The sequence below is a fragment of the Apium graveolens genome, chromosome 9, assembly GCF_009905375.1.
Source record: "Apium graveolens cultivar Ventura chromosome 9, ASM990537v1, whole genome shotgun sequence".
NCBI lineage: Eukaryota > Viridiplantae > Streptophyta > Magnoliopsida > Apiales > Apiaceae > Apium > Apium graveolens.
In genome coordinates, this window is record NC_133655.1 from 248,500,698 (window position 1) to 248,521,409 (window position 20,712).

The following is a 20,712-nucleotide window of genomic DNA, read 5'->3' on the forward strand; positions in this document are numbered from 1 at the left end:
ATATGTTCTTAAAATCTTAACAACCTTGCTGAATTGGTTATAGACATGAATACAGAACTTCTCAAATGTTTCCAGAAAGTCAGACTTAAGTATCATAAGAAACAACCAAGTCATTCTGCTATGGTCATCTACTATAGTCAAAAAATACTTATATTTGGACCTAGTATAGACTTTATAGGGACCCCAAGTGTCTATGTATATCAGATCAAACACATTGCTAGCATGAGAACTACTAACAGGATAGGGCAATTTTGTGAATTTTGACAGAGGACAAGTTACACATATCTCGGTAGCACCAACAGTGAGGGGTTTAATATGATTTATCCTTTGCAGAGTAGACACTGAAGCATGCCCCAATCTTTGATTCCAGAGATTGTAACCTTTGGTTTTAGTTGAATCAGCAACAAGGCAATAAGAAGTTACAGGGTTGGAGTCGTAACTGTATGGGATGTAGGCACGGTCACCAGATAATACAAACCATATATGACATGTCCAAGGGCTCAAGGCTTCTTTGTGATAGCATCTTGGATAGTACATGTGGCATGATAAAATAGTACTTCGCAGTTGTTATCCTTAGCCAGCTTGTGTATAGACATAAGATTGTGTTGAAACTGAGGAACATATAGGACATTCAACAACTTCAAGCCATTTGACAACTGCAAATCACCAACATGTGAAATGACTGTGGCTGCTCCTGTAGGCAAGTTAATTATGTAATGAGGTGGTGCTGGATTGACATTGATCAGTTGACTCAGATCAGCTATCATATGATCACTTGCTCCAGAATCCATGAACTAATATCCACACCCTTTCTCCAGCATACAACTTAACACCATGCCAGAAAATCCACACTCCAATTCTTCATCAGTTTCCGACCCTCTTCCAGATTCACTATATTTTCCAGGTAGCAATTTTAATAGCTGCTCTAATTGCTGTGAAGTGATGTGAACATCATCTCTCCCAAACGAGCTCTGAGCATTGTTACTCATCCGTGCAGAGTTGGTTCTATGAGCATTGGGTTTTGATGTCCCTTTAGCAGCTAATTTTTTGTGCTTGTGGTGCCACTTGGGGTAGCCCATAATAGTCCAACATCTTTCTCCAGAATGACCCTTTGCTCCACACACCGTGCACACTCCTTTATCAACAAATCTATCTCCAGATATACTGCTATACATAGCAGAAGCTTCAACAGCATAATTATCAGTGTTACGTGAAACATCCTTTTGGGCCTCCTCTTGTTGAATAGATAAACATGCCATTTCAACAGTTGGAAGGGGATTCATCATCAACAATTGACTACGTTGAGCCCCGTACTTATCGTCAAGGCCATTTAGAAATTGAAACAATTTTGCTTCCTCTTTCATGGTATTAATAGCAGCTAAAAAATTAGCAATCTCAGGGGTGATAGTAGTAAGTGTAGGCAAGCTATTCATGGATTCAATTTCTTCCCATAGGCTACTCAAGGCAGTATAATACTCAGAAATAGACAAGTTACTTTATTTCAAGGAAAACAAGTCCTAAGTTAACTTGTATTTTCTAGATCCGTTATAGAAAAATGCCTTTCTAACTGACACCAAATATCATGAGCAGAGTTGACAAATAACACAGATTGCTTAATAATTTCAGATAGATTGTTATGAAGCCAGGAAATTACCAGATTATTACATGTATCCCATTGTGTAGCTTCAGCTTCACTCGTTGTGCTTCGAGCAACTGTTCCATTGACAAAGCCAAGTTTACGCTTAGAAGAGAGCTGGATCTCGAATGATCTCTTCCAAGAACGATAATCACCAAATCCTTGGAGCTTCGGAATACTTACGGACAGAGGACCATCTGAGGGATGAAGGAACAAGGTTTTCTGCATATCAGCAAACGTATACCTGCCTCCAGTCGCCATTAAATATGAACTTGTATATTCCACAAATAACTCTCAAGAAAAAAATGATTTAACTAATGTTGTATGTGAAGCTCTGATACCATAATGACTTATAAGAAACAACACTCACACACACCAGATGAATGTAGAGAGAATGATAATGCAGTAATGCTTATCAGGAGAAAAATGGAAAATATCTCAATACAAAGTTGTTGGTAATGGGGCATACACATCCCATTTTAATAGCTAGCTACAAAGGGAATATGGTATCAGAACTTAGGATGGCGGGAGGACTAAGGTTCGATTCCCAGCTACCCCCAACATTCTCATAATTTAATGTGTTCCACCCTTTGACCCATAATATGGGCTTTCGAGTGACGGGGAGCGTTAAATATATCATCATATTGTGGCCTTCATCTAACACCTTAAGATTTTAGATGAGCTGGTTACTCAACACTTACAAACTCATGTTGGAGTCTTTTGTATACATATTTACAATTCCTTATCTGCGAAAAGTAATGGAGAAAAAAAAAGGAGGATTTCAGATCGTTACTTATAATATTGTACAAAGAAAATGCCTAGAAATAAAATTTTCAAGCTTCAAGGCGAGGGTTCATTAGCAAGGAGTACCTTTTTCTTGATATTTTCAGTTTGGCTCGTGATCTTCTTCATCTATTAATCATTAAATTACAAAAAAAAGAACAAAAGGATATAAGACAAGAATAACACTGCATGGTACACGCCAAAAACTTGACCATAAATCAGAGTGTATACATATGGACAATATGGAAAATGGTTTTACTATATATATATATATATATATCTTAGCTTCAAAACTGACGAAAATGGTACACTTCCCTTCTCTCTTTTTTTAGATTCAAATCGGCATTTAGTGATTTAGTTACATCTTCTCGACAAGATCTAGCTACTAGCGTTGAATGGGCAGAAACTAACCACTTGCCTAAAATAGGGAGTGAAAAATTTATGCTTCTATATATTACAGATATATGCAGCTAGAAGTTGATGTAGCAGCTTATAACCCTATCTTTACTTCAGAGAACAAAAATGAGACAACTAGAATATCTGTTTATGATGCCCTCGTATTTAAAGGATTCGTATTACTGAACTTTAGATTTTAACATCACCCAAGTTGGCTATTGAAAAGAAGTAGAGATATGGCAGAGAAAAATCTTTGAAGCATTTAATATACGACTTTAAAACAAATCAGTGTCAGCTACTGAAGACACAGAGTTTAGGGAATTAAGGTACATTTCCATTTATTACCTGCAATTATAGGCTGCATAACTTGTTTGCGAGACTCATGAAGTTGGCATTAATGCTTAAGCTTTAAATGTTTAGGCATAAACAGATATCTAGAGTATGTGTGGACTCTTGCATTTGAGCAAAATCCCTAATTAGCTTATTAACATTATCTTTGTCGATACCTCTTTCATTCTTTCATTTCTAACTAATGTAGAACATCATTTAATTTTCAAATCCCCGACTGTTATCCCTTCCTATTGTTTGCCCCAATTCACGTCCCCCTCATCTAGCAACCACTTTCCCCGCCCTTGTCCATCCTGTCTTCGTGGTGGAGCTCTGAGCCACGGTCCCCATTCACGACGACTACTTTCCACCTCGCCACCAATTTTCTTTTTGCAGAAATTTTTCGTGTGTGTCAATAATCCACAAACAAAACAAAAATCACCAAGTTTCTCGTACTTACAGTTCACAATGAATTCCGACTTGTTCTTCTTGCATATTTTCTTTTTCCTTTTTAATGGAAAGCAAACATCCACCATGATTCTAATCTTCATATATTCATGCCAAATACCGGTATTGTTGCTTAGATCATATGACACAAAAGATCCAAAAAAATTCCCTAATTGTTTACCAACCAATTCTGACATATAACCACTAGGTAAGTCGTAGATTTGAATCCAAAATTTGACAATATTATGAGAAACCTTTGTGAGATCACCTCCAACTGGGATTATGTTGGTAACTAGTAACGCATTGTCAAATGACCAAGGACCATTATTCATCATCCAATTCATATCATCTTTATAATAGAACTGAAATAAGAAAAGCCCTGGTGTTAAGACCTTGATGTTTATTCCCATTGCTGGCTTTTAGATGTCAGCCATTTTAGACTTTATTGCACGTACGTTCAAGTTTCTCAATCAAGAATTTACCAACCAAACAGAGTTTGAATCTATTTTCAGTCTCCTCACTTTCCACATCCAACACTAATTCCTCATTTTCCTCATTAGAGATGTCCAGGTCTGACATCAGGCTATCAATTTTATTCACCGTTGCCATTGCTTAACACAGCCTCTCACACGTTCTGTCAAGAAATGGAGAGAAGGAATTAAAGACTCTCACAGTGACATGGAGAGAGAGGCTTGGATTGTACTGGTATTAAAATTACTGATCCTCTGTTTTCTCGAATATCTTTAATATGTGTTTAGATACTAACATCTAATTTTAACAACATATTACAGTTACTTGGGAAGGAAATCATAATTTAAGTAGGGAATAGCTGATGCTTACAAACTCATGTTGGAGTCTTTTTTGTACATATTCACAATTCCTTATCTGAGAAAAGGAATGGAGAAAAAAAAAGAGGATTTCAGATCGTTACTTATAAGATTGTACAAAGGAAATGCCTAGATAGAAAATTTTCAAGTTTTTAAGGCGAGGGTTCATTAGGAAGGAGTGCCTTTTTCTTGATATTTTCAGTTTGGCTCGTGATCATCTTTATCAATTAATCATTAAATTATAGAAAAAGAACAAAAGGATATAAGACAAGAATAACACGACATGGTTTATGCCAAAAACTTGACCATAAATCAGAGTGTATATATATGGACAATATGGAAAATGGTTTTACTGCATATATATCTTACAACAGACTGAACTAACACACTATGAAAATGATGCATTGGTGCACTTCCCTTCTCTCTCTTTTTTAGCTTCAAATCGGCATTTAGTGATTTAGTTGCATCTTCTCGAGAAGATCTGGCTACTAGTGTTGAATCGGTAGAAACTAACCGCTTGCCTAAAATAGGGAGTGAAAAATTTATGCTTCTATATATTACAGATATATGCAGCTAGAAGTTGATATAGCAGCCTATAACCCTATCTTTACTTCAGAAAACTAAAATGAGATAACTAGAATACCTGTTTATGATGCCCTCGTATTTAATGGATCCATATTCCTCAACTTTAGATTTTAACATCACCCTAGTTGGCTATAGAAAAGAAGTAGAGATATGGTAGAGAAAAATCTTTGAAGCATTTAATATACGACATTAAAACAAATCAGCGTCAGCTACTGCAGACACAGAGTTTAGGGAATTAAGGTACACTTCCATTTATTACCTGCAATTATAGGCTGCATAACTTGTTTGCGAGTCTCATGAAGTTGGCATCAATGCTTAAGCTTTAAATTTTTAGGCATAAACAGATATCTAGAACATGTGTGGACTCTTGCATTTGAGCAAAATCCCTAATTAGCTTTATTAACATTATCTTTGTCGATACCTCTTTCATTCTTTCGTTTCTAACTAATGTAGAACATCATTTAATTTTCAAATCCCTGACTTTTATCCCTTCCTATTTTTTGCCCCACATCTCGCAACCACTTGCCCCGCCCTTGTCCAGCCTGTCTTCATGGTGGAGCTCTTAGCCACGGTCCCCATTCAAGACCGCTACCTTCCACCTCGCCACCAATTTTCTTTTTGCAGAAATGTTTTGTGTGTGTCAATAATCCACAAACAAAACAAAAATCACCAAGTTTCTCGTACTTACAGTTCACAATGAATTCCGACTTGTTTTTCTTGCATATTTTCTTTTTCCTTTTTAATGGCAAGCAAACATCCACCATGATTCTAATCCTCATATATTCACGCCAAATACTGGTATTGTTGCTTAGATCATATGACACAAAAGATTCAAAAAAATTCCCTAGTTGTTTACCAACCAATTCTGACATATAACCACTAGGTAAGTCGTACATTTGAATCCAAAATTCGACAATATTAAGAGAAACCTTCATGGGATCACCTCCAACTGGGATTATATTGGTAACTAGTAACGCATTGTCAAATGACCAAGGACCATTATTCATCATCCAATTCATATCATCCTTATGATAGAACTGAAATAAGAAAAGGCCTGGTGTTAAGACCTTGATGTTTATTCCCATTGCTGGCTTCCATATGTCAGCCATTTTAGGTTCAATTTGTATTAATATCAAGCTTAAGAGTAACCTCCCCTTCTATGCCTCCTCTTCTCCTTCGCATATGATGGACTACCTCAGAAGAAACAACCACATTATCTGTAATGTTCCGATTTGGCACAAAAGCTGATTGTTTTTCCGATATCAGATTTGGAAGAATTCGTTTAAGTCTATTCGCTAAAACCTTTGCAACTATCATATATAAGATGTTACATAAATCTATAGGACGTAGGTCCTTCATGTGACACGCATTATCTTTTTTCGGAATCAACACCACATTCGTATGGTTAAAATCACCTGTATGAAGGTTTCCATTGATCCATCTCCTGCAACAATTGAACACCTCTCCACCCATCAATTTCCAGAAATTTTGAAAAAAAACAGGATTCAAACCGTCGGGGCCATTAGCTTTGTTAAGATGCATCTGATTAATAGCATCAGTAAATTCTTCCACTGTCATCTCAGCAACTAACTCTATGTTCTGTTCGTGAGAGACAACTCTGGGGCTTCTCGCAACCGTATCTAAATCACCAGAACTGACAGTAGTGAAAATATCCCTGAAGTAATTCAACACAACAGCTCGCATATCCTCATCTTTCTCAACTCAAATACCCTCATCTATCATGAGAAAATTTATCCTATTATTCTTCCTCCTAGTTGAAGCAAAAGCATGAAAAAAAATTGTATTATCGTCCCCCTCTTTGAGCCAAAAGAGTTTAGCACGCTGCTTCCAATACAACTCCTCATGAAGCAAAATGTCATTCATCCTGTTCTTTTCAATCATGAACTATCTCACACTATTATCATAACTTTTATTTTTCAAATCATCCAAAATTTCCTTTTGCCTACGCACTTTCTCCTTAAATTTATTGAAGAAATTCCTTCCCCATTTTCCCATGTACTTAGACACCGAAATCAGTTTAGGAATAAGGTTTGAGCAGTGAACCTTTTCCCATTGGTCCGTGACATCTCGAATAAAACTTGGTTCTTTAAGCCAAGTATTTTCGAATTTAAATCTGAACTTTCTCTTTGTGATTGTTGTCTCCGTAAATTCCATAAAGATTGGCTCGTGATCAGACACCGGATCCGTGATAACCGATAATTTACACAACGGAAACTTTAACCACCATTCTCTAGTTGCAAACACTCTGTCCAACCTCTCTTGTACCCAGTCATTCGACCCCTTCCCTTCCTCCCAAGTAAATAGACCACCTTCTAAATCAATCTCAGATAACATACTCTCCTCCAAAGCCTTCCTAAAACCCTCAATAAGCGATCCAGGATGTGGATGAATTCCTTGATTGTCACTGCTATACAATAAATCGTTAAAATCACCCAGAATGCACCAAGGCAAGCTTGATGCTTTAGATAGCCTACAAATCATATCCCAAGCTTCTCTACGTCTTGTACGCTCCAAAAAACCGTAATACAAAGTCAGACTCCAACTCGTAGCACCATTTTCATTAAACACTAAATCAATGTGATTTTGTGAATAACTATCAATAAACACATCAACTATACTACGCCAAAAGACAGTCAGGACACCGCTTCTTCCTACTCTATCAATTGAAAAGCATTGAACATACTTGAACTTTACTCGAAGCTTCTCAATTATATTCGCTACTGAAATAGTTTCACTTAAAAATAAAATGTCGGGATTTCGATCTCTTACAAGATCATTTAGAGCTCGAACTGTGCGAGAGTTCTCCAACCCTCGATAGTTCCATCCTAAGAAATTCATTAGAACTGGCTAGCTTGCTTTGTAAACGTAGCCATTAGATTAGGAGAAGAGTCTGTGTAATCCACTATAGAAAGCCTAGAGTCTGGTTTAGTTTTGAATGAACCTCGCATAACGTCCAAACTTTCACTTGGCCCAATTCTCATATGTTTTCTTTCTTCGATATCCAGCCCATCTAATTCCTCATCCACAGGCCCAATATTATTTTTTGAAATCGAAATTCCCTCTGACCCAACAATAAAATCCATTTCTTGAATTATGATATCCTTATTTCTCTCCCTCATAACAACCTGTTAGGAATATATGTGCATTAGTTTGATGATATGTTTAACAAAACACTTAAGTAGAAATTCAGTGTCTGTAGCCTCAACGGATAAGACCACTTTGGCTATCCGTTGATGGTGTAGCTTTACTTAGAAATAAGTCTAGTGTTGTAGCATATTTCACTCTCTGTATTTAAGATGTAATTCTTAGAAGTTGAGAGAAACTATGAGTCATGTTGACTACTAGAAGATATGCAGATAGGAAGGCCAATTGTAAATATTTCATGCCTTGTAATTTTGTATAAATGAAGTGGTATCAACGGATGACTTAAAGACCTTCAACGGATGAGAAGCTAAGCTTCAACGGATGTCTCTAAAGCTTCAACGGATAACATCCTTCAACGGATGAGTGCATCAACGGATGAAAGCTTCAACGGATGTTCTGTTGATTAACCGTTGATAAGTGGTAGTTGTACCTACAAACAGAGGCACGTGGGTGAACAGAGATAACTGAAATGTGGCAGCCTAATTTCAGGAACATCAGAAAAAGCAGCCGTTCTACTCTAGTATAAAGAGACATTAAGTCAACAAAGTACTGGAGTGAACTGGAGAAGAAATAAGTGGAGATCTTACTTTATTATTTTATATATCCTTGTCTTCACTTATAAACTTGGTAATATATAAACCAAGTAGTAGCTAGTAATTAGATGAGAATTTTTCCAGAGCTGTTTAAAAAAATCTTGAGAGAAAAATTATCTAGTTTGTACTAGGATGCAGCTGTGATCAAATTCTTAGATCACAGAATTTCTGAAATACCATCTCTGGTGGAACAACAAATCCACCAGAAAAGTTTTTAAAGGTTTATTGTGTTCTTTACATTTGTGTTTGAATATATATCTGTCTGTATCAGCTTAAAGCAATTCACACACTTGTTCATCTTGAACACACAGTCTTTATAAACTGCTCAAAACTTGAAAAAGTTTTGAGATTTACATTCAACCCCCCTTCTGTAAATCTCATTGTTAGTTCTCTAGAAATAACAATTGGTATCAGAGCAGGCTCTTGACAAACAAAGAGTTTAAAGATCTTGGAATCTAACAAAGATGAGTAAGAAGGATATTGGAGTAAAAATCCCAGTTCTTGACAGAGACAGTTATCACCACTGGAAGGTGAAAATGCACCTTCATCTACTCTCCCAAGATGAAGGTTATGTAAACTGTATTGAGAATGGTCCTCACATTCCCCACAAAGTAGCCACAGTTGCTACGGCCACAATTGTTGTTAGTCAATCCATTCCAAAACCTAGAGCAGAATGGACAATGGAAGACACAGAAGAAGTCCACAAGGATAAGAAGGCTATGAACATTTTGTTTAATGGTCTTGACAAGGATATGTTTGATAATGTGATAAATTGCTCAACTGCCAAAGAGGTTTGGGACACAGTTCAGCTGCTGTGTGAAGGTACAGAACAAGTAAAAGAGAACAAGATGCAGCTTCTCATTCAACAGTATGAGTATTTTCATTTTGAAGAAAATGAATCTTTAAATGACACATTTAACAGATTCCAAAAGCTGTTGAATGGATTGAAGCTGTATGGTAGAGTGTACCAGGTGAAGGATTCAAATCTTAAATTCTTAAGATCCTTGCCAAAGGAATGGAAACCCATGACTGTCTCCTTAAGAAACTCTCAGGATTATAAGGACTTCACTCTTGAAAGATTATATGGAATCTTGAAGACTTATGAACTAGAGTTGGAACAGGATGAGGTATTGGAGAAGGGGAGAAAGAAAGGAAGTTCAGTTGCATTGGTAGCTGAAAATGAGAGGGAATGCAGACAAGAAACTGTGAGATCTACATCAAACTCCAAAGATGGTACAAGATATCAGGAATCAAGCAAAGGAAAAGAGCAAGTTGCTGAGAATGAAGACAACTCCAGTCAAGATGACTCTGATAGTGTTGATGAGCATCTTACATTTCTGTCCAGGAGATTTGCAAAGATGAAGTTTAAGAAAAACACTAGAGCCACTAAACCTCATAAGAACATGGTGGACAAATCAATGTTCAAGTGTTTCAATTGTGGTATAAGTGGACACTTTGCAAGTGAGTGCAGAAAGCCAACTTCTGAAAAGAAGAAATTTGACCAAGTAGATTACAAGAAGAAATATTTTGATCTGCTCAAGCAAAAGGAAAGGGCTTTCATTACTCAAGAAAAAGATTGGGCAGCTGATGGAGAGGAAGAGAATGAAGATGTGGAGTATGTCAACTTAGCTCTCATGGCTGATTCTGAGGAAAATGAAGTTAGTTCATCAAGCAATCAGGTAACAACTCAGGTAATCACTACTGATGTAACACAACTTACTAAAGAAGAGTGCAATGATGCTTTTAATGACATGTCTATTGAATTGTATCATTTGCGTGTGTCTCTTAAATCTCTTGCTAAAGAAAATAGTAGGATTAAAGAGAACAATCTGTTTTTAAGTAATAGAAATGCTATGTTAGAAGATAAGTTGATTGACCTAGAGAAAACCAAGCTGCATTGTATATCTGTTGAGAATGAACTAGCTGAATCTATTAAGAAAGTAGAAATACTTTCTAATCAATTAAAGAGAGAGCAAGAGGTGATTAAAGCCTGGAAAACATCTAGGGATGTTAGTGCTCAAATTGCCAAGGTCCAAGGAATTGAATCATTCTGTGAAACTGCCTGGGATAAAAACAAAAAGAAACTGGAATTAATTGATGGGCTGTCAACGGATGTGGAATCAACGGATGATGAAGGTTATCCGTTGAAGGAAGAAAATGAGCATCCGTTGAAGGTTCCTCAATTAAAACAGGCAGATGTTTCTAATAGTGAAAATCTAAAGAAACTCAACAAAAAGTTTGGTTCAACTTCCAAGAACTTTGTTAAAGAAGAAGCAAGCACATCCAAAGATGTCAGTAAGGTGAATATAGGGCACATGACCTTAGAACAGTTAAATAATAGGCTCAAGATGGTTGAGGATAAAAAGGAAACTAAAAGAAAATCTAACAGAAATGGGAAGGTAGGTGTTAACAAACATAACAATTACACACCTGATAGGTATGCTCCTAGAAAAAGCTGTGTGCATTGTAGTAGTGTTAATCATCTATCTGCTAATTGCAAATCTATTAAGAAAACCCCCATAACTGTACCCTCTTCCATGCCTAACATGTCTGCATCATCTCTACATGCTATGCCTACTATGTCTCAACAGAATCCTTATGCACATTTTGCAAACATGCCATATTTTAACAATCCTTATCTTGCTGCATTTAGTATGCCTCAAATGCCATACAATATGCCTATGTGGAATAACATGTATGCACAATCCATGCCTTATCATATTCCAAATGTGCTAAATGATTCTGTGACTAACCCTACACCTCAACCAACTACATCCAAGACCAAGGTTGACTCAAAGTTACCTAAGTCTAGAGATGCAGGAGGAATGAAGTCTAGGAGAAAGGCTAACAAGAATGGACCCAAGGAAACTTGGGTACCAAAATCAAATTGATTGATTTTATGGTGTGCAGGGAAATAGAAGAAATCTATGGTACTTGGACAGTGGCTGTTCAAGACACATGACAGGAGATTTCTCCCTGCTCACAGAGTTTAAGGAAAGAGCTGGCCCTAGCATAACCTTTGGAGATGACAGCAAAGGGTTTACTATGGGATATGGCTTGATTTCAACAAGGAATGTCATCATTGATGAAGTTGCATTAGTTGATGGTCTCAAACATAACTTACTGAGCATCAGTCAACTATGTGATAAAGGGAATACAGTTTCCTTCAATTCTGAAGCCTGTGTTGTCACTAGTAAGAAAGACAACAAAGTGGTTCTAACTGGAGTTAGAAAAGGAAATGTGTACTTAGCTGACTTCAACTCTGCAAATGCAGAATCTATTACTTGTCTCTTCAGCAAAGCAAGTTCAGTTGAGAGTTGGCTATGGCACAAGAAGCTATCCCATTTGAATTTCAAGACAATGAATGATCTAGTCAAAAAGGACCTAGTAAGAGGAATTCCTCTTGTTGAATTCTCAAGGGATGGTTTGTGTGATGCTTGTCAGAAAGGCAAACAAAGGAAAGCATCATTCAAAAAGAAGCTTGAAACAACAATTGATGAACCATTACAGCTGCTACATATGGATTTGTTTGGACCAGTCAATGTATTGTCAATTGCAAGAAAAAGATATTGCTTAGTGATTGTAGATGATTTCTCAAAGTTTTCATGGGTCTATTTTCTTGGATCAAAGAATGAAGCAAGTGAAATCATTATCAATCACATCAGGCAAGTCAATAATCATCCTGACCTGAAGGTTAGGAATATCAGGAGTGACAATGGAACTGAGTTCAAGAATTTATCAATGAGGCTGTTCTATGAAGAAAATGGAATCATGCATGAGTTCTCAGCTCCAAGAACACCTCAGCAAAATGGGGTAGTTGAAAGAAAGAACAGATCTTTAATTGAGGCTGCCAGAACAATGCTTGAAGAATCAAAGTTACCAACATATTTCTGGGCTGAAGCTGTTAATTGTGCCTGTTTCACTCAAAATATCTCTTTGATCAATCAAGCTAAAGGCATGACTCCTTATCAGTTGTTCAAGAGAAGAAAACCAACTCTAAACTTTCTTCATGTCTTTGGATGTAAATGCTTTATACTAAGGAATCAATCTGACCATAAAGGGAAGTTTGATGCAAAGGCTGATGAAGGGATATTTGTTGGTTATTCAGCTGGAAAATCTTATAGGGTCTACAATCTAAGAACCAACATTGTTATGGAATCTGTGCATGTTGTGTTTGATGATAAAAAGATTGATGGACTAACAGATGAGGGACAATATGAGAGACTCAAATTTGACAACATTGAGATATATTGTGATGATAGTGAAGAGGAGACTGATGGAGATAACACTTCAAAAGGGATTCAAAACATGCCCTTGGATAATGCACAAAATACTGCATCCGTTGAAAGTCAGAATTCTGCATCCGTTGATAGAGGCAATGCAGTATCCGTTGAAAGACATGGTGTATCATCCGTTGAAGTACTAAATGAAGCATCCGTTGATCATAGTTTATCAACGGATAATCGATTTACATCATCAGTTGATAGAACTCCAAGTTCCCTGCAAAGGACCAACAACTCAGGGGGAGTTTCAACTAGTCAACACTTTGTCTCACATCATGACAATACTGAGGCCACCTCATCTAGAGCACATCTTCCACTTCAAAGGAAATGGACCAAGAATCATCCCTTTGAACTGATCATTGGTGATGCATCATCTAAAGTGCAAACAAGAAGAGCTACTCAAGATGAATGTCTGTATAGTAGTTTTCTATCTCAGGAGGAACCTAAGAAAGTGGAAGAAGCCTTATTGGATCCAGATTGGATATTAGCTATGCAGGAAGAGCTAAACCAATTTGAGAGAAACAAAGTTTGGAAGCTGGTACCCAAACCAAAGAACAAGAGTCCTATTGACACAAAATGGGTATTCAGAAACAAGATGGATGAAAATGGCATTATCATAAGGAATAAAGCCAGATTGGTTACTAAAGGCTATTCTCAGCAAGAGGGAATAGATTTTGATGAGACATATGCTCCTGTTGTAAGACTTGAAGCCATCAGAATTTTTCTAGCCTATGCAGCTCATGCCAATTTCAAAGTCTATCAAATGGATGTCAAGAGTGCATTTCTAAATGGGAAATTAGAGGAAGAAGTCTATATAAGTCAACCTTCAGGATTTGAAGATCCAAATTTTCCAGACTATGTATATTATCTGTTGAAAGCACTCTATGGACTGAAGCAAGCACCTAGAGCCTGGTATGAAACCTTATCAAAATTTCTTTTGGAGAATCACTTCACTAGAGGTACTGTTGATAAAACTCTCTTCTTTAGGAATGTTAATGGCTCTAGTATACTTGTTCAAATTTATGTAGACGACATAATATTTGGTTCTAAAGATGATAAACTTTGTAAAAAGTTTGCTAAGCTAATGCAAAGTAATTATGAAATGAGCCTTATGGGAGAACTAACCTATTTTCTTGGTTTACAAATTAAACAAGTTAGTAATGGAATTTTCATTAGTCAAACTAAATATGTTCATGATCTTTTAAAGAAGTTTGACTTAATGGAATGTTCATCTGCAAAAACTCCCATGGCCACTGCCACCAAACTTGAATTAAATAAGACTGAAAGGTCTGTGGACATTACAAGTTATAGAGGCATGGTTGGTTCACTTTTATATTTAACTGCTAGCAGACTAGATATAATGTTTGCTACATGTCTGTGTGCTAGATTTCAAGCTGATCCTAGGGAGTCTCACTTAATAGCTATCAAAAGGATTTTCAGATATCTCAAGGGTACACCAAATTTAGGTATTTGGTATCCTAGAGAATCTGGCTTTGATCTAATTGGTTATTCAGATGCAGACTATGCAGGTTGCAAAATAGACAGGAAAAGTACAACAGGCTCCTGCCAATTCCTGGGAAACAAGCTTGTATCATGGTTTAGCAAAAAGCAAAATTCAGTCTCTACTTCTACAGCTGAGGCTGAATACATTGCTGCTGGAAGTTGCTGCTCTCAAGTGTTATGGATGAGAAATCAACTCCTTGACTATGGACTTCATGTTGATAGAATTCCTATCTTTTGTGACAACACAAGTGCCATAGCCATAACAGAGAATCCTGTACAGCACTCAAGAACCAAGCACATTGATATCAAGTACCACGTCATTAGGGAGCATGTCATGAATGGTACAGTGGAACTACATTTTGTTCCAAGTGAACAACAAATTGCAGACATATTTACCAAGCCACTTGATGAATCAACATTCACAAGATTAGTAAGTGAGCTAGGTATGCTTAATTACTCTTAAAATTCATGTCCTTATTGCAATTTGAATTGAAGCCTGAAATATATTAGTTGCTAGAACAAATTTGACTTTTAACAAAGTTTATACCATCAACGGATGTTTCCTATCCGTTGAAAGTCAAAATTTCTCTATCAACGGATATTCATTATCCGTTGAAAGACAAATACATTTCTGGAATTTTTATCCGTCAACGGATAAAACTGAAGTACCTTTCAACGGATGACAATTTGCCTTATCCGTTGAAATGTCACATCAGTCGATTCAGGTGTTTCACAGCCGTTGATTCTAATTTCTTAACCGTTGATACTCATACATACATCTGTATGTATTGGTTTTAAAGGTAGTTGTTAGAATACTTACAGTTTATTCTTAAACGGCTGAAATTCACTAACATATACTTATTGATTAATCTTTTACTAATTTTTTTTTTGAAAGCATATAAGCCCTTCTGATTTTTCATTTTTACTTTACGCTTTCTTAAAATTTCAAGCATTTACCATTTTCTCTCTGCAAAACCTTCAAGTTATTCTCTGCAATTTCTACTCACAACAATGGCACCAGTCGTGAAAATTATGTCTCAATCTGGGTTCATCTATGAGAAGAACAATTTCATAGCTTTGGTAGAAAAGAATGAAGCCCATTCAGACTATCACAAAATGATGGACTTCATCAAAAACTGTAAACTTAGCTATGCAATGCTGGAAGCCCCAACGATTTACTGTGAAGTAGTTGAGGAGATTTGGACAACTGCTGAGTTCAACTCCATAGATATGACTATCTCCTTCACTCTCAAAGGTAAAAATCACTGTATTAACTGTGATGATTTACAAGCATGTTTTAAATTACCTGAGAACAATGCCATGACACCACACACTGATAATGATGTATCCAGCATGTTAGATTCTATAGGTTATTCTCTTAACTCTGCTAGTTTAGGGAGTATTAGAAGAAAAGGCCTTAGGAAAGAATGGAGTTTTCTTGGGGATGCCTTTATAAAGGTTTTCTCTGGGAAAATTAGTAATTTTGATGCCATAACTTCATCTCTTGTTAATATGCTCTATATGCTTGTTTCTGATAGGTATTTTAACCTTAGCAACTATGTGATGCTAGAATTGGGTACTAGATTAGGTAACAAAGCTAATAGACCTAATAACATCTATTATGCTAGATTCTTTATGTTATTGGCTAACCATGTTGCTGAAGGTTTGGTCATAATCAATGAGAATAATAAACTCAAGTGCTGGGCACAAGAGAAAAGAGTTCTTGCAGATTTATTGAGAATGGATCTCAACAGCAGTGTGCCATTGGTATATTTACCAATCATGAATGCACCTCAGGTAGGTGAGGTAATTGCTTCTACAACTCCTACTTCTTCCAACCCCTCTATTTCTTTATCTTCTAGTGTGGCTGTAATAACCCCAATTTTTGGGAAATTTTTGAAACCCTTATGAATAGTGTTTTTGCTGAATGAGAAAACTTTTCATGCCACACTATGTAGGGGTTCTGATATGGATATTCTGAGATTTTATTAGTACTTTATATGGGATATAAGTGTATGTAAAGATCGTCAGAATCCAAATCCGAACACTTTGATTTTTCCCGGAAATTCACAAGATACGGAGAGAATTGAGTATAAGGTAACAGGATAAAAAGGATTTAAATTAAAGGATTATAGGAGAGGATCATAAAAGGAATATAATATATTGAGAAAGGTTAAGGGAACCTAAGTAATAAGATCCCGGGTATGATCCCTCAAACGATAAACGAGAACGAAAGATAAGCGAACCGTAAAACAAATAAGTGACCAAGAGACAAGCTTGTACAAGAAGCCAGGGATTGTGACATCATCAAACCACAAGGTGTGGACAAGTGGGAGCATTATGACATGTGCAAGGTGACATAAGCATGACATGGGAAGTAAGGAGGTGTGGTGGCTTTGTAACCACACAAATTCAAGGGCAAGAAGGTAATTGACTAAAGCAAGCACAAAAACCAAGCAACCAAGCCAAGCAAATCATTTTTCATCAAAATCAAAAAGAAACCAAGGCATTGTTCTTCATGCTCTCGGCCAAAACAGAATCAGAACACTAAAACTGCTGTATCTCCTTCATTTCTCACTCAAATATTGTGTTCTATAGCTCATTGGAAAGGTATTGAGATGGCCTACAACTCTTGTTCACAAGTCTCGTCCAAATAATCATGGTACGACCCTCATTTTTACAGTTCTTTAAATCGGACTTTTAGAAACTTCAAAGCCTAACTTTGTGTTCTTGATTTCTTTGGAAAGATCAAGCTTGTAGGAGGCTCCCTAAGGCTTCCTAGCAACTTAACACCTCCCAAGGAAGGTATAAACTTCAAACCCTAGCCTTTACTTTATTTGTTAGTAAGTTTAATGGTTGGTGTTGTGAAATGAGAAGCATGGATTGTGATTATTAGTAGTTTGGTTTTATTTGGAAGTGTTTTGGTAATTGAAGATTGATTATAGTTCATAGGTCTTGATTGTGGTTGTTTGAGTTGAAAACCTCGGAGATTATGGACTGATGTGGTATGGTTTAGGTGAATTTTTGTTGTATTGATGGTTATGAGTTGGTTGGTGGTTAATTGGAGTAGTTTAATCATTGGTAATCGCGTAAACATAGCCGTCGTAACGTCCGATTTTCTTTGGACTGTTTTTGTGCATAACATTAGGACCCGAGAACCCCCTGCTAGATTATGACCACTGCCATGTTTAGATAGCTCATGTTACGAGCTTCGTTTTGATATGTAGTTCGTTCGATTCCGATGCACGGTTTAGGAGAAACGACCGTTTCAAGTAACGGCGTTTCGCGAACGAAACTTTTCCCCTCGCCTTACTTTGAAACATAGGTTAAAGACCAAAAAGGGTTAATTAATGTATGAAACATTTATGGTAAGTGTGTTAGGCAGTTGGTAAGACACTCGCGAAGAAATCGCTTTAAAACTCGTAAAGGTTAAATTATTAAAAATGGTGGAGCCGAGGGTACCCGAGCGACTTAAGCAAATCAGTGAGCGCAAAACAAGCGTTAGAGTCTAAGTTAGTTAAAGTATAGAATTACAAGTGATTTTGGTTTAATTCCAACTTACTTGTTGTTTATAGGTTACCAGACTCGTCCCGAGCCATTCGTAACCCCCAGTCGCTCAGGCAAGTATTCTATCCGTTATACTGTTGTTGTGATGAATACACTTGTATATGCATTATCTTGCGATAGATGCATGTTGGTTATTTAGCAAATTCTTGCGATATATTGTAGCATGTGATATGGTATATATGCATGCCTGTTTCATATTCTTGAAATATATATCTGTTGGTTCAGTTGATAATACCTATGCTAGAGGATAGCGGTAACTTGCATATACCCTTAGTATAGGGACCCAAAAGGTGAAAATATTTTCTAAAACCGGGAGTCGAGGATCCCGAGTAATCTTGTATATATGGATATGGATATATATATATATATATATATGGTTATAGTTTTCCAAACTATTAATCGAATAAGGTTTATTCGATAACTTTAAACTTTATTTTATTATTGAACATTATTTCGAATATTATTCGAGGACTTATGACTCCTTTTATATTATTTATTGAATATTATTTGAATATTCATTCGAGGACTTATGACTCCTTTTATATTATTTATTGAATATTATTTGAATATTCATTCGAGGGCTTATGACTCTTTTATATTATTTATTGAGTATTATTTGAATATTCATTTGAGGATCTATGACTCCGATTATTTGCTGAGATATATTCTTTATTTTATTAAAGAATAAGATGTCAATAATCAAACTTATTTTCGATTATTCAAATAAAGATAATACTTTCATATAAGTATAGCTTTGGTTAATTAATACTCGTTTCAAGTATAAATTTTAATACTTCTACTTCAATTATTTTTATAAAGACTATTCTTTATGGGAATATTATTTAATTAATAATATTCAGATATTTTCTAATATTCTGGGGACTGATTTACTTCATTAAATCAGCCTTACTCCAAACACTCTTTAAAGTGTTTTCGAGTCTTCAAAATGATTTTTAAAAGTCAGAGCGGATCCCAAAACTCATTTTTATATTTAAGATCTTCCTTTTTTTAAGGGGATTTAAATACTCGCTCAAAACCTGGGGAATCCGGCTCTGTGGTGTATTTTATATTCGCAACGAGGTTGCAGTTTTGGTAAATGAATTGATTACTTGCCCAATGTTCGGGAAGTAAGCCCATCTAATTGAGTCGGCATAAGCGACAGGCCGGGGTACGGTCTATTATTGTGTAAGTGGCTGGGTGGCAGTCCATCAACGCGTGAGGGGCCGGGGTACGGTCGAGCGCGAGGTCCTAATGCGGCCAGGGTGATGACCGGTGAGGAATTCATCCATCTACAGTAGAAAAGGTTACTTATTGGTATCTTTGCCTGATCAGCAAGATATCGGGTTTATGCCAAAATTCTTTTCCTTTCCAAAATTCATTGGATGTTTCAAACTCTGTTCATACTTTGCATAACAGAGGTTCCAGGAAATGTTTAAAGGGATATATATATGTGGATACATATATATATCGGGGCTAAATAAAGTATCTCATAACTTTTTCATTCAATAATATTTCAAAGATTGAATCTATTCAAGTCTTATCTTGTGGTCTCATCAGTGGGATGAACTTTTGAAATTGATTATAACTTGAACGGTGGTAGTTCAAGTAGTATTTGGGAATGATATAAGTGTAGTGAAGTATTTGGTAACTTCATCTTTTAAACTTATATCTAATTAATAATTGTCTTATGAATGACAAAGATTTTCAGAAAAACGTTGAGACAAGGTTAGATATATGAGATCACCTTGCAACGATATTTTTATACAGTTATACAATGGGACTTTGTGTATATTATGCATGGAAGAGGACTTCCATTACTTTGAAAAGTATATATGTATATATACTGAATATTTTGCGACTTCATCGCATTAAGATATCAAACTTGGTTCATTTCTTTTGACCAAGATTTTCATGAGTATTATGAGTAGACTCATATACTATTAATCATTATACATATTATTTTGGTGGGCTTGCTGCTCACCCTTGCTTTCTTCTTTCATCACACAACATCAGATAGATAAGATGAACAGGACCAAGCTCCCAATTCGCGATCGGATAGGAAGCGTTTCGCAGCTTCCTATAGGCATTGAAGTCACTGTAGCTGAGGTAGGGAACTACCAATAGACTAGGCTTCAACTTTTGATGTACCAGATTTATGTATATTTATGAATTGTAATAATGGCAATGAAATGTAAATTTATTTAGAACCTTTTTAAGGTGTATTGACATATAATTGTGGAATAAAACGACTTGTGATTATTTTTGGATGTTCATCTCTGAGACTATAACGTGTGGTGTGTGTGTTTATTGTGGGGTCACAGTACAGAGTAGTTGAGAAATTATTAAGATTGGGTGTTAATAAGGGAAATGGAACTCGTGACAACCCGGATCCCCGACCCCGGATCTGGGGGTGTTACAGTGGCCATGAAATCTGTGACAATGCCCCAACAGATTTCTACCAAGGTCACCAAAACTAAACTTTCAAAATCAAAGACAAAGAAAACCACCTCTGTTGTTTCTCAAAAGACAACAGTTGTAACACCAACCATTAACCCTGAGGGGAGTGAACAGGGTGTGAGTGGTGAGGGGAGGGGTGAACA

At 36.4% G+C, this 20,712-nt stretch overlaps 3 protein-coding genes across 3 annotated transcripts; all 3 read right to left on the bottom strand.

Annotated features, from left to right (window-relative positions):
• Positions 1-794: 794 nt before the first annotated feature.
• LOC141686138 (uncharacterized) lies at positions 795-1,897 on the bottom strand. The gene is made up of 3 exons (XM_074491192.1): positions 1,655-1,897; positions 1,560-1,567; positions 795-1,455 (listed from the first exon to the last, which is right to left on the bottom strand). The coding sequence occupies exons 1-3, from the start codon at positions 1,895-1,897 to the stop codon at positions 795-797; spliced, it is 912 nt and encodes a 303-aa protein (XP_074347293.1).
• Positions 1,898-5,549: 3,652 nt separating this feature from the next.
• Positions 5,550-6,110, bottom strand: LOC141686139 (uncharacterized). Its single transcript, XM_074491193.1, has one exon. The coding sequence runs from the start codon at positions 6,108-6,110 to the stop codon at positions 5,550-5,552; it is 561 nt and encodes a 186-aa protein (XP_074347294.1).
• A 796-nt stretch (positions 6,111-6,906) lies between these two features.
• On the bottom strand, positions 6,907-7,860 carry LOC141686140 (uncharacterized). The gene has a single exon (XM_074491195.1). It carries the CDS (start codon positions 7,858-7,860, stop codon positions 6,907-6,909), a length of 954 nt encoding a protein of 317 aa, XP_074347296.1.
• Between the last annotated feature and the right edge of the window lie 12,852 nt (positions 7,861-20,712).